The sequence below is a fragment of the Ammospiza caudacuta genome, chromosome 8, assembly GCF_027887145.1.
Source record: "Ammospiza caudacuta isolate bAmmCau1 chromosome 8, bAmmCau1.pri, whole genome shotgun sequence".
Classification (NCBI taxonomy): domain Eukaryota; kingdom Metazoa; phylum Chordata; class Aves; order Passeriformes; family Passerellidae; genus Ammospiza; species Ammospiza caudacuta.
In genome coordinates this window covers 27,981,930-27,995,390 of record NC_080600.1, presented here as the reverse complement: position 1 = coordinate 27,995,390, position 13,461 = coordinate 27,981,930, and the positions used below count along the sequence as shown (strand labels likewise).

Genomic DNA, 13,461 nt, shown 5'->3' with positions numbered 1-13,461 from the left:
CATTAGTTATCATAAAACAGTTTTAATCTCTGATTTTATCTCCAGGATTGTGATTTAAACTTGCTCATAAATTACAAATGTGCTTTACCTGTTCATCACTGTAAGATTGCACTGGGCTCCAAATGAAACTTCCATTTTATCAATCTTGTAACAGTAGTTTCCATGTCTCTCCCATCCCTGGTTAGAGAACAAAACCCACATTTATACAAAACAACCTAATTTAGGCATTACCTACAGGAGAAAATAAATCATTGCCAACAGTGGCTGGTGCCCACAAGCTGGCACAGCATATACAAGAAAGAAATGCACTGTGTTGCACACAAGGTCCACTATCATCAACTCTCAGATTCACAGTTGTAAAAAATAATGCGGCCACAGGAATAAAATACACCACTGTTTTAGCTTGCCTGGGCAGAGTCTTCTGACCACTATTGCATTTACAAAGAAACACAAGGGCAACAGCCCAGTCCTACTCAAAACAATAGGAGTTTTCATGCTGTTCCACCAACGCCAGGATTCAAACACAAGAATACTAGGGAGGCATACACCAGTATCTCTTTACTTCTGAGAAAAATACTTGATACTGAAAATGTGTGAACTTAAAAATTTCTCTATTGCTCAAACATTTCTTCCCATATTTACACTGAAATTTCAAGAACCATTAATGTGTTAACTCTTTTCTAGTCTGGCAATGCCACTGGTGTCTGAATAGCACAGAAAGCTGTAACTCTATGTGCTGGAAGTCTCTGAAAAGACAGAGTAAAAAGGTCATGCAGAAAGAAAGATAAGGGGTAAACATCTTTCCTGTTGCAAGCAATATGCCACACAAAACTGAACCAAGTAACTCTGAAATAGCTAGCAATACCATCCCAAGCTAGCTCAAAAGACAAGAGCTTTATTTAAGCAATAAGATGTCGTACTGTAAAAAAACCAAACAAAAAAACCAAAAAAGCCCCCACATTAATTCAAGTCATAGAACAAAAATGAGAGCCAGTGAAGTGCAAGAAAACATAATCTCAGTTAACAACCTCTGCATATCTTTATGTTGCACATGCTTATTCTAAATTTTAAAACATAACTTGAGCAAAAACAACAGAACAAATGGTGTTATCAATAACATTTCTAATAAAATCAAATTCTTTAAAATAAATAAATAAATAAAACACAACCTCTCCTGGGTCCAAACTCATAATACTTTCATCAATAAACAAACTGATAATACATCCTGAGTCTGCTTAGAAGAATGTGAAATTTGGTTTATGCTATGTAAATGTCCTTTTTCAGAAAAAATGTTTCACAGACTTTACTGAATAGACGAGAAAGAAATGGAAGTAGAGGAAGTAAGTGATTTCAAGCAAGTTTCAGAGCTAAATGACAATAAAAGAAATAGAGGCTTCCTATTACCTCTTCCAATGAACAACTTTCATCTGATTTTGTTTCATTCAAAATCTCTCCATTTTTCTTGCAAACATATTTCAATTTTTCTTCACAGGATTTGACCCTCCACTGTCCCAGCTGTAAGAATGAAAGGAAAAAGAAATATTTTAAATTCTAACAATCTTTGAATTTCTGTGTTTTCAGGGGCTGTTTCCATTGCGAGAAAGCCAAAATGCCTCCAGTAGAGATATTGGGTGGGATGCCCTGGATTATATGCACAGGTACATGTTTGGAAGGGAGAGAGAAAGCTGACACACATGCAGATGGGAGGATTCTGGATCACACCCAGAAAGGAAAGAAAAGGTCAGGGTGGTGCAAACTCTCTTAGTTCAGGAAGGGAATGGGTGCAGGAGGTGTGCTCAGTGTAATGTGGAAGTAGCTCAGAGACAGCTCAGAGGAGCTGAGCACAAACTCCAGTGCCAGGCTGCTGACACAGCAGGCAAATGCATGCTCCACTTTTCTAATGAATCTGCAGGATAGGATACAGCCTGCTTCCCACTCTTAGTGACCTCCTTTCTTCACCAACACCCTTTTTAGAACATTCCATCCTCAGACTGGGTGACCCAAACTACTCTGGGAGATGACTGAACACAGATATCTCTTCCTTCCCACCTTTCTGCCAGAGACACGCACAAATACAGTAACCCGAAATACAGTCTGGCCAACAATGCATTAGTCTCAGAGCTAGGAGTCATTTCTTCCATTCTTTGCAGCTATGAAGTTCCAGCTAAATAATTCTAAGAAATTTACTTGTAGAAAAATGTATTTTAAAGATTATTCCAGAAATAAGATCAGCTAGCTGCTTTATCCTCCTCCTTGACTTTCACACACACCAATGTTCCCTCTACTACGATGAAAAAATACCAACTAAAAACCAAACTCAGCACTGTATTCCTACCTTGCCTGAATATGACACGCAGTTGGGAGTGCTGTTAAAGGGAACTCTTGGTTCATTCTGATCCCAGTAGGTGAAAACCACAGGCGAGTCATCTGACCACTTGAACAAGGTTGGCACATCATCATTCTTGAGACCCATCCAAATTTCCTCTTCAACATCTGTAATTTAAAATTAGGACAACATTTTTGTTTCAATATAATATTCAAACTAACAGGAAAGCAATGTGTTATTAGCAAAATTAAATTTTTTATCACACTGTGCAGCAGTATAGTGATACCATTTTTCTTACAGTGAGAAGAGACCATATGTTTGTTATCTTGTTTCTTAACTTATACTCACATGACCATGAGTAAGCTTAACAGAGAAGGAACAAACAGGAAAGAAACCTAACCACAAACAAACGAACACACAAGAAAGCAAAAAAGCAAAATACCCTCAACCAAATTTAGAGTGTATGCAAAGACATAACATCAAACACTATTGGTACTATTTATTAGTGCAGTGACTCAGCAGTCAAAATATTGACCATCTACTATTCTCTTTGAATGAGCAAATTAAGCACAAAGTATTACAAAACTAGAAGCAGGTTAGCCCAGTAAATAAATAAATTAATAGACTGAACCAGAACAAGTCCTAACACAGGGGGCCTGGATCTGCACAGCAACATTCAACACTAGTCTGGGTACAAGCTCAGCTTTAACACCCACATTTAAAAGCTAGAGGTTATGACAACTGTATGCTAGAACATGGAAAGCAGTTTGTAATTATGGTGTGCAGCACTTGGTGCTTGACCTTTACAACTACCCCAACTCACCATTATGAAGCTTTGTAACAACCAGTTCCACATCTGCTAATGAGTGAATGCTGATGAGATTACTCTTATTTGCTTTGCACAATTCCTCTGCTGAACTCCAAGGTGCCTGGTTGTTTATCAGCATGTAGCAAAAGCCATCGTGGGGGAGCCAGCCTGGATCACACCGAGTGTCCAGGTGTCTCCAAAACTCTAATAATGAAGAGAAATGGAATTAGAGGCTTTTGTTTTACAATGCCTAGTGCAAAGGGTTGGCTTTAAAGTCAGCAGCCCCTTGAAAATAGCCAGAAGGCAGCAATCAGAATGTGTTCATATCCCTTCAGGGCTCATGAAAGAAAGGGTCACAGCTTAGCCAAACAAATAGACTTCAATGCAGCATTAGGAGAACTCAGAATATTTTTTTGGGGCCTGAAGTAGGGTGAAGGGGAAAGAAGTTAGTGGGAATGGAAGCAAAAGGCAAGAATGCATTACATTAAACTGGTCTTAGTGTAAGTGAAAGGTTCAAAAGTAATTGTAAGCAAGATTTCAAAAGCAACTGAAGACAAATCAAGTTGATTCATTGCAGGAAAGAAACACACAACTCAACAAATGCCTAGTTTTAAATATTTTTTTCTTCTCAAGATATTCAAGAGTCATTCAAAGACAATTACGTTTCACTAAAAGTTTTTGCAGAAGAGCCCTGGGAACTGGGTAAGGCCAAAGCATGCATAGAAGAGGTCATGGCCATGGGAAGGGTTGGACATTCAGGTGTAGATAAATGGCCAAAAGCACGGAAGCAGTTACACGTCATTGTAAACACTGAAGGCCTCTGTATGTGTGTGTTGGGTGAGATAAAGGAATTATCTTCTAAGAGCTGTTCGGGGTGAGTAAAGATTACACACTGAGCAAACTACCAACTCTTGCACTCTGATTTTCAGTGCTTGGCCTGGTTTCAGAGGACAGTAAGGTTACCTGACTGCTTCTATTTGAATTTAACAGAGTTTGATCCAAGACCCAGGTAAGTCCCACTTTATGTCAATACACACCAAGAGCAAGAGAAATGGGCTTAAAGCAAAGGTGGAAAGGTTTGGGATGCAACTGCCAGTTCCAGACTCCCAGTAATACATGAAAGAAGGCACAAGCCATGGAGAAAAATGTGATGAAAAGGGCAGGACTGCTGCAAAATGCTTTATGTGTGAATGAGAAAGCTGCAAAAAATGAAAACTGTTTGTGATGCATCATCTTGACACTGAAGAAACAGAGTTTGCTTCTGCTCTGCTAAAAAACCAAAGCTGTTGTGAAAATGTTTTGGCAGAGATGCCTGAAAAGGCTTGGGAGGGAAAAGAATGATTCCATAAGTGAACATTATACTTGCATTAACATACAAAACTCAAAAATGCAAACTGTCCTACCTGGAACACTTGAAACTTCATTGAGTGACTTCTTGCAAGCATATGGAAGCTGAGCCCCACAGTGGTAACTCTGCCACTGCCCTGAAGCAGCATTCATCACCACACAACTCATCCCATCCAGTGGGGATGAACTCTGCACATCTATAGACAGGAACAAATAAAAACATAACAGCACAAGTTATCACACAGTAAGGCAGTGACTGCTTCTTTTCACTACTGGTGTTCAATACAAGAATAAGACTCTGGATAGTATGGCTCCTTGTATTTATTTGAAGAACATAACTTGCATCAACTGAGGGCAGCTGTCCTAGCACAGGTCACACAGAATGTCTTTTCTGAGACAGAAGGTTTCAGAATCAAGGAATCTTGACTTCTTTTCCAATGTTTAATCATAGAATCAGGAGGAATGTTCTATTTACAATACAAGAAACCCTTGGCTGAGCACTTTCCCAGACTAGAAATATCTCAGGGGAGAGCCATTTTCACAGCCCTCAGTTTCCTTTGGCAGTCCCATTCCACCCCCGCTCCAAACACAGTTCTGCACTTTCTCTCAATGCTAACCATAACCTTTACCATAACAGAAACCTTAGACAAGGCCCCAGATTTGAAACAGCACAGAGAATAACTCTTTTTTCAGTCTTCAGCTTCCCTTGGAGCCCCTTTCCAATGGAACTTTTTGATTTTCTTTTTCTTTGAGCCTCAAGGCAAACCCAAGCTGTGACCTACACAGAGCTCCTCCTGTACTGAGTTAGTTCAGGCTCGCAGGAAAAAGGCTCAGGGTAAATCTCAGTTCTCCATGAAAGAGAATAGAGGGACAGGGTCTTTTCAGAGCAGTAAAGGGAAAGGAAAAACTAATGGGCTCAACTTGCAGGTATCAAAATTCCTATAAGGAACCAGTAAATACTTTCACAAGAGAGTAGACATGAATATGTCTGCCATGACTGCAGACCAAATTATGCCACTGTATCTCAGGATAGTCTGGCCTCTAGCTCTGCATTACAGTCCCACAGTGTGGTCACAGCTCCAGAAGAAGGTTCAGTCAACAGTACAAGCAGTAAAGTTCTTAACCTTTCCAAAAGACAGAGTGCATTTGGAAAATCCCACAGAAATTTCTTGGCCAAGTAACCAAAGAAGTAACAGAAACCACTTCTTAGCTTTTCACAGAATTCCAGTTGCAGCACTGCTTTAGAAACTACAGGAAAAAAGAGAATTCCACTTAAAAAAAGCTCAAATTCAGCTTGAATGACAGCACAATATTAGCTTCAATATTCCTGACTAAGACTCTGGGATTCTCAAATACACATAGATTCAAAAAATATTTGTGAGAACATTACAAATTCATCCTGGAAATTCCAAATAGTCTCACTAATCTTACCAGCACCTCTGGAGTAATTAAAAAAGGTTTTTCAAGGGTTTTTTACTCTTTTCATCTTCACCTTGACATTTAGGCAACCTTGAAGTTTAAAAACCCAAGTTAAGCTTCTAAGTAACATCAGCCCTTGCATGAACACAAATCATATTCCCTCAGATATTCATCAGAATATCTGAGGGAAATCAGTGTCATTCTGACAGTGAGAGGAGAAATTTAGCAGCTAGGAAAGCTGTGTGTACTTTACTAAAATGGACTTCAAAAATACTATTTAAGTTTTACCTTTTTTAGAGATTTATTAACCTAATCAGCTGTAAATATAAAATGAGAACAAAAAGATTTGCTGGCTAGGAGAAAAAGATGCTTCTGAAAGTGGAATGAGATGGAAAAAAAAGGTAATACTAGTTACTGTTGAGAATATTGTCAATACCATCAGAAATATCAGTACCTGGATGCCAGTTCAGAAAATTCAAAGGCTTGTGATCTGACCACTGCCAACCACCAGAAACATCCAGTTGATTTAAGCCAATCCAGAAGACCTCAGCAATGTCATCCTTGCCTAGAGATATTTTTTTAAGAAAACAATTAGCATAAAATGCTCATCCTTTATTGGTCTCTAAATTGAAAATGCATTCTGAAATGGCATGCATTTCAGGAAAGAAAGATTGCTAATATAATTGGGCATGCAAACTTTCTTGAACTGAGGAGGAATTAAGCCACTCAAGCCTTCCCTCCCAGTGTCTTCAGGTGTTTCTCCTTTGGTTTCATAGTCCCAAAGGCACTTGGGTAATTTCTCCATGTCAAGACTGAACATCAGGGAGGACAATTTCATAGCAAGAGAGTAACATGTTGCTAAAACAACAACTGCCACTCTGGCCTGTATTTAAGATTTTGGGGATATTCCTCATTAACAATATAAACAACACCTAACTGCTATAAGGAAATCATACAAACAAATTTAAATAACTCCCTAAAATGAGATTAGTACCTTAATTTTGCTACACAAATGAAAGCCAAAATATTTGAAGTACAATCAACTTTTGCCCTGGAGATTTAGGACAGAAACTAAAGTGCTGCCTCCACTTTATAAAGATTTCCCAGTATTCATATGTGAATAATTACACCTACCTTGTATGTAACTTAATTCAGATGTGTTTTGGATGCTAAGTAAATCTCCTCCTTGCCTTTGACATGAAATATAAGCTTCCTTCCAAGAAAGAGCAGACTGTGTATTAAACTGGTAGCAATTTTCAGACCCTGGATCATGTTCCCAGCTATCATGACAACCATCCTCTGTTTAAAAGAAGCAGAAGGTACTTGTAACTACAACTATACAGAAACATTACGAAAGTTTCAAAAGAAAAGGTTTTGAATATCATATATAGGGTCTATTGGTTTTTATATTGGTCATCACTAATACTTGCAGTTTAAGCCAACGCTGCAACAGAAAAGCTTTTACACAGCTTAACAGCCACACAAGGGTGGAGCTGTACATCAAAGTGACAAAATGCTTTTAGGATGTCTGTTTAGAAGCCCAACGTGCCTGGCTGTAAGCAGATTCCCCATTTTCCATCTCGAGAATAATCTTCAGAAGTGGCGCACCATTTCCTGCCCGTGTGAGTTTCATCCTGGATGCAGTCATGATGCCAAACCTTGTTATACAGAAAGGGGAACTCACAGGGTCTACCATAAGAGTTGCCATCTTTGGTATAAACCTCTGCAGAAAAAGAATAATTAAATATATATATATATATATATATATATATATAAAAATAAATAAAATAAAGAAGTAAATACATTCCCCTTGCTAGACATGGAAAATACAGCAAATCAGTGTTACTTCTTGTACAGACACAGTTAACCTAAATGCATGCAAATCACACTTGTGGTCTTAAAATACCATATCTTCTTGTTACAATAATATCCAGCAATGCCAGAACTGAAAAACTACATTGAGAAATATTTTTCTGTACATTTTCTTCTGAGAAACAGCAGAAACTTGTCTCCCCCATCCTGGTAAGACAGAGATAATTCATTGTCCTATTGAAATCCAGGTGCTTTGCAGAGTCCTACCAAACAAGGACTTTTAACAATCAACACATACAGGAGAGGGAAAAGGCAAAGCACATTTTCACCACTTCTTCCAGGCAGCATGAGGTTTCAGACAAGACTGGCTTCCATGGCAAGTGCACACACTACCATACCAAAGCTCACAGTCCAGCAGGCTGTCAGCTGGCAGCATGCTCTGAATTTGACTGTGTAGCCTACCAGCAAAGAAAACATCCTCAAACCCTGCTAACAGGAAAATTCCCATCATGGTGAGGAGGGCAGTGTCAGTTCTGATAGAAGGTGGTTGGTATTTCATAATTAAATAGGTGTGCACTTAAACATGGGGCAGGGGGGATTTAAACCTGCTAAGAAAGCCACTCAGTACCAAAATTTCTGCAATTGTGCTGTTATTTTTTATTAAAAACCTTTGAAGTTTCTCTCTACAGCACAACTTTCTACTGCTTTACTGATCAATCTTTTCACATAACTAATTTTAAGAACTTATTGGCTCAGACATACTCAAAAAGCCCTTAACAAATAAAAAAAACTTCAAAGTGCAAACTTACTTACCATGGTAGGGATACCGACATATATCACTGGAGGAACTGTTGCTTTTCCACTGGTCTGTTGTATTTATGCTTGCAGTCACATAGTTATTAATGATAGTTACTTTGTACTGAGATGCACCAACGATGGAACCATCAACACATCGCCACCACAGCATCAATTCTGAGTTACAATCCACCATTTTCAGGCGAGACACTGATTTGGTGAATATATCAAGTCCCAGGCACTGCTTGGAGCCCAGGTGGAAGAGGCGATTCTGGGACACCCATTTCCATAAAGCTTCACTCGTGTCCCTGCAGTCACCTATGACTAGCAGCGAGTTTTGAACCTGTATGCACTTGTTCTGTTTCTCATGGCGAATGGTAAAAGCATCATTGCCTGTGTAAGAACAAACATATGGCTATGATTCAGTATCATTTTCACAGGAAGCTCATTTTTAAAAGGGTAATCACATTCTGAGCAATGCTTTCAGAGAAGTACCACAACTGCTGTTGGTATGTAAAACCCCCTCTTTTGTAGAAGCCACAGTGAATTTTCCTGCTCTTTAGTGAGTCTTAACTTCTTTGGAAAAAGACCTCTTTCCAAGTCTTTATAAAATGAGGACAGACAAATGAGACTTCTAAGTCCAATTCTAGTAACAAGAATTCTTCCTCTATATTTAACATATACTGATTGCATCAGCCCCTGATTAATTTGCAAGCTTACTGGGTAAAGAATCTTGTCTTCATGCCTATCTGTGAACACAGTAACACACACAACAGACACCATAAAATGTAATTAACAATAATATTAACTTACTAAACACTTTTTTTCTAAACTGTGTATCCTATATGATACACAACATGAGAGGTTTACATATGAACCAGTTTGTGGGTGCAGCTGCAGTACTACTAAGTTAAATAGCATTTCTTTGAGGAGAAAGTTTTAGGAGGAGTATCCCACCAAAGACAGCACACAAGAGATTAGGAGTATAATTTTAAAAATTATATAGGGACCCTAGTTTCATTTTCAGTTGTGATGAGTTTCATTTTCAGTTCTGGCGGAGCTTGTGATTAAAGAGAAAAATTAAAGTTGATAAAGCACAATGTACCATTTAAAAAGTATATGGATCACCCTACTAAGAAAAGCTAGCACCTCTGTCAGTACAAGAACACTTCTTATAGGCAGCAGTAGCAAAAGTGCCATGAAAAAATGCCCGAAAACTATTTCTATGCCACAATAAAGATGGCTCCACAGTACAGAACTTTCACTAATCAGGCTGAAATGGACCCTAGCTGTACCAGACCCACAGGGCTATTATTCTGCTGCTTAAATAAGGAATCTGCTGAGTAGTATTTTGTATTTAATAGTAATGCACTGTCAATCACATTCCTACTGCGTTTTTCTGTTATGACTTCCTAATAGGTTTGGCTGAACAGGGAGGAAAATATTCAGTGATGTTAATGCAGTGAATTTTACCACTACTTCCCAGTGTACCCATGAATTTTCCACTGTGTAAGTGCCAAAAAGTATTTAAATAGTACCTAGCTGATCACACCGTAAAGAAGAATCTGTAAGTCACCCACCTACTAAAGTGAAATTTTTTAAGGAGCACATCACCACCAACTGTCCCTTTCATCCTACTAACTAAGACATTTTAACAACCAAACCTGCCTTCGTGGTATCCTTTAACCCTGCGCTTTACCTGCTTTTGATTTTTATTCTTCCCTTATGATTTTCTTTCTCTTTTTATTTCATTTAACAACTTTTTAGCCTCTTCTCACATCTTCTTTCACTTCTTCCTCCGCAACCCTTATGCTGATGCCAAGTGGAAAATCACTTTTTAAAATTTCCCTGGGAAAACCGCTGATACTGTCTCACCAAATCTCTCTGGCAGCAATTTATTAATAATTACTTCACTTCAGTGCTCTGGCCATGAAGTTTTAGTGACATCTTCAGCTACCAACCTGAGCCTGTTACTATCACGGATATAAAAAAATATGTGAGGTGCAACTTAGCGAAGGGCTCAGCTTGTTTCCCAGAAGCTCTGACTAGGCTAGCGGCTGTGCCTTACGAGAATTTGCTCAACGTGAAACTTTTCCACCTGCTTCCTGCCGGGAAAGGCGAGCTCCCTTTTCTGCCTCGCTGCGCACACAGCGGCGGACAGCAGCGCCGGCGGAGCGCGCTGCCGGGACCTGCCGGGGCTCGGGCACCGCTGGCCCCGAGCTGTCAGGCCAAAGGCCGCGGCCCGGCCCCGTGGGCACCGGGAACGTGGCAGCCGCGGCCGCCGCCGGCTTTCGCGACGCCCCAGGCCAAGCGCACGGTCCGAGAGGGCGGTCCGGGACTTTTTCCTGCCTTCTTCGCTTCTCCTTCTAAGTTACCCAGGTTGTTTCCACCGCAGTCGGACTTTGCCACCGAGCGCGGCGCCCGAAGGAGCCGTCGGGGCGGAAGGCCCGTCACACCGGCCCCCGACCCGCCCAGGCGCCCGTCGGGGCGCTCAAGGACCCTCGGCTCCCGCGGCGCACCCGCCTCCCGCTCGGCCCCGGCTTACCTGCGGGGTGGCGGCGGGCCGCGCAGCACAGCAGCAGCCAGGCGAGCGTGAGGGCGAGGCCGCAGGCGCGCACGCAGCGCCCGGCGCCCGCCATCGTGCCCCGCGGCGCGCAGGCTGCGCGGGGCTGCCGGGCTCGCCGTGCCCCAGCGCCGCGCCACCGGCGCCGCCCATTGGCCGCCCCCCGCGCGTCACTTGTTGCCAGGAGGAAAGCGGCCCCCGGGGTTGGGGCGAGGCGGGGCCGGCCCGGCCCGAGCGAGGCTGCGGAGCCGCGAGCGACAGCGTGAGGGGGACTGTGGAGGGAAAAGGCGGAAAAATAAGAAAAAATAAAGGAAAAGTAAACGAGGAAAAAAGAAAGGAATTAACAACAACATCAAAAAAAAAAAAAAAAAAGGTGGAAAACATGAAGAAAGACTGGAAAAGCAGATCGAATTGTCGCATGGTCAGAAAAGTTAAAACTAAAAAGAAACCCCAAAAAAACCTTAGAAGCTCAGTTGGGGGAAAAGGAGAACGCGTAACTGCTAAACTGCTAGAAGTGAAGAAAAGGCAAAAGGTGAACGGAATAATCTAAAATTAACAAACACACGGAAGTAAAATATTTCAAATGGTACAAATGATGCACATCAGGCTGCGATCCTCGATCCCCCCTGGCCGCGGGCCAGCGGCCGTCGCCGAGCCAGGGGCAGCGAAATTGCAATTGCCCTTGCCGGGGATGGGCGAGGAGGGGCTCGCAGTGCCGAGTAAGTGTTGCTGAAAAAAATTTGCAACAGAAACCAAAAGTAACTTGTGTTACACCAGTAACGTGCACATGGCGAGAACCAGGTAGCCAGACGGAAGAAAGGAGAAAAAGGGGAAAACTGACAGAAACGATGAGAAATGAAATCAAGTTTATAGCTACATCCTTTCTGATTCAATGCTTACATGGACAGGCTGTATACCTCGAGCTCCAGCTGCTTAAAAAAATGATTTGCAAAGTCACAAGAAAAAACCTTTTTTTTCTAGGAAAATACATTTTGATTAGACTTGGAAGAGCCATTGTTCATGGAAAGAAATACTAAATTTACATGAAACTGGGAAATGCAATGTGCAGTCTGTTTTATATGCTTCCAATGTGCCCATCATGTAGGAATGTGTACTCCTGGGGACACAGGATCTGAAGGTATGCCAGGCTGGGAATTGAGTGGACATGCTGTGAACAAAAACAGACACCTGCAAGTTAACACATGTTCTCTCCTGCTGGAAACTGCACATGGCTGCCAAGGCAGGAGCTATTTGAAAAATCAGAAGTCAGGTCCAGGAAGAGAGGAGTCTGTAGATGTAGCAAAATCGAATCTGTGTTACCAGAAATAATTCATTTTCAGGAAGAGCAAAGCTTTAAAGTCTCCACACAGAGAATGGAGAATGGAGAGAGCAGAAATTCCCCATTGGTGACCCTGATGCAAAAGCAAGCTATTGAAACTAAAATTAAATATGTGGTGGGATGGCGTGGCTCTTTTTAAATAAAAGAAGAAGCAGGTGTGCATTCCCATCAATCTTTTCAAATGTGTGTTATTATTAATGCACTGACTGTCCCAGTTTGGGAATGGTTAGTAGTAGAGTTTCACTTTGAAACTAATAGCATGCAGTGCATATTTACTGAACACATACCAGCAATTCTGAAATTACCAGCATCCAACTTACTACAAATATATCAGCAATATGTGTATTAATAGAGGGGAGGTTCTCTAAGGTATCTCAACATATGTGACATATGCTTTCAGATGCTTCTGATTTCAGCTCCTTTTTTGCTTATTGGTTTATAAAATATTATCTTTGATAGTATAGACTCAAACTCTGATCCTGGCTCAAAAATTAAAGAATGCCCAAGAATAGGAAAAAATGCTGTTTGCATTGGTGCCTCTTAGTTTCAGTTTTGGGTTCATGCACATGTCCTATACTTTAATTGTGTTTTACATTAATTTAAGAGGAGATACAAAATGTACAGTCCTGGCGAGCCCACCAACCAACAAAAAATTTTTGAAAGAACATGCAGGAAAAATGGTATTTGGTGTATGTCATGTGATAACCTATGGAACTCTAATACAGTTTTCTCTTGTTGAAAAAGTGGGTTTGTATTAAAGGTTATCAAAGTTGTAATAATGCCAAAGCCTACTTCTTATAGGATTTATTATTTATGAGTTTTCTGCATTTAATGTGAGCTGCACATTATCACTCAGCATAATCAGTGAGCAGTTTCTGTATTGCAAGTCACAAGCATTATATATCCCCATGAATACCTACAGCTCACTTCAAAGCAGAGCTAATGGCTGAGCAAATTTCAACCATGCCTGCAGAGATAACCAAATACAGAATTTCAGATACAGGAGGGCCCTACCACAGAGCTCCCAGTAATGCACAGCAGCCTTTTGCTTC

General features: G+C 40.9%; 1 protein-coding gene across 2 annotated transcripts in view; it reads right to left on the bottom strand.

Moving 5' to 3' along the window:
- Positions 1-11,185, bottom strand: part of LY75 (lymphocyte antigen 75) — a 43,541-nt gene extending 32,356 nt beyond the window's left edge. For both annotated transcript variants that reach the window (XM_058809253.1, XM_058809254.1), the window contains exons 1-10: positions 11,053-11,185; positions 8,526-8,900; positions 7,450-7,623; positions 7,035-7,199; positions 6,355-6,465; positions 4,538-4,678; positions 3,150-3,338; positions 2,336-2,493; positions 1,405-1,515; positions 89-177 (exon numbers count right to left, since the gene is read on the bottom strand). In XM_058809253.1, coding sequence (XP_058665236.1) covers positions 89-177; positions 1,405-1,515; positions 2,336-2,493; positions 3,150-3,338; positions 4,538-4,678; positions 6,355-6,465; positions 7,035-7,199; positions 7,450-7,623; positions 8,526-8,900; positions 11,053-11,146 — 1,607 coding nt within the window. In that variant the 5' untranslated portion in view covers positions 11,147-11,185. The remainder of the gene's footprint in view (positions 1-88; positions 178-1,404; positions 1,516-2,335; positions 2,494-3,149; positions 3,339-4,537; positions 4,679-6,354; positions 6,466-7,034; positions 7,200-7,449; positions 7,624-8,525; positions 8,901-11,052) is intronic.
- Between the last annotated feature and the right edge of the window lie 2,276 nt (positions 11,186-13,461).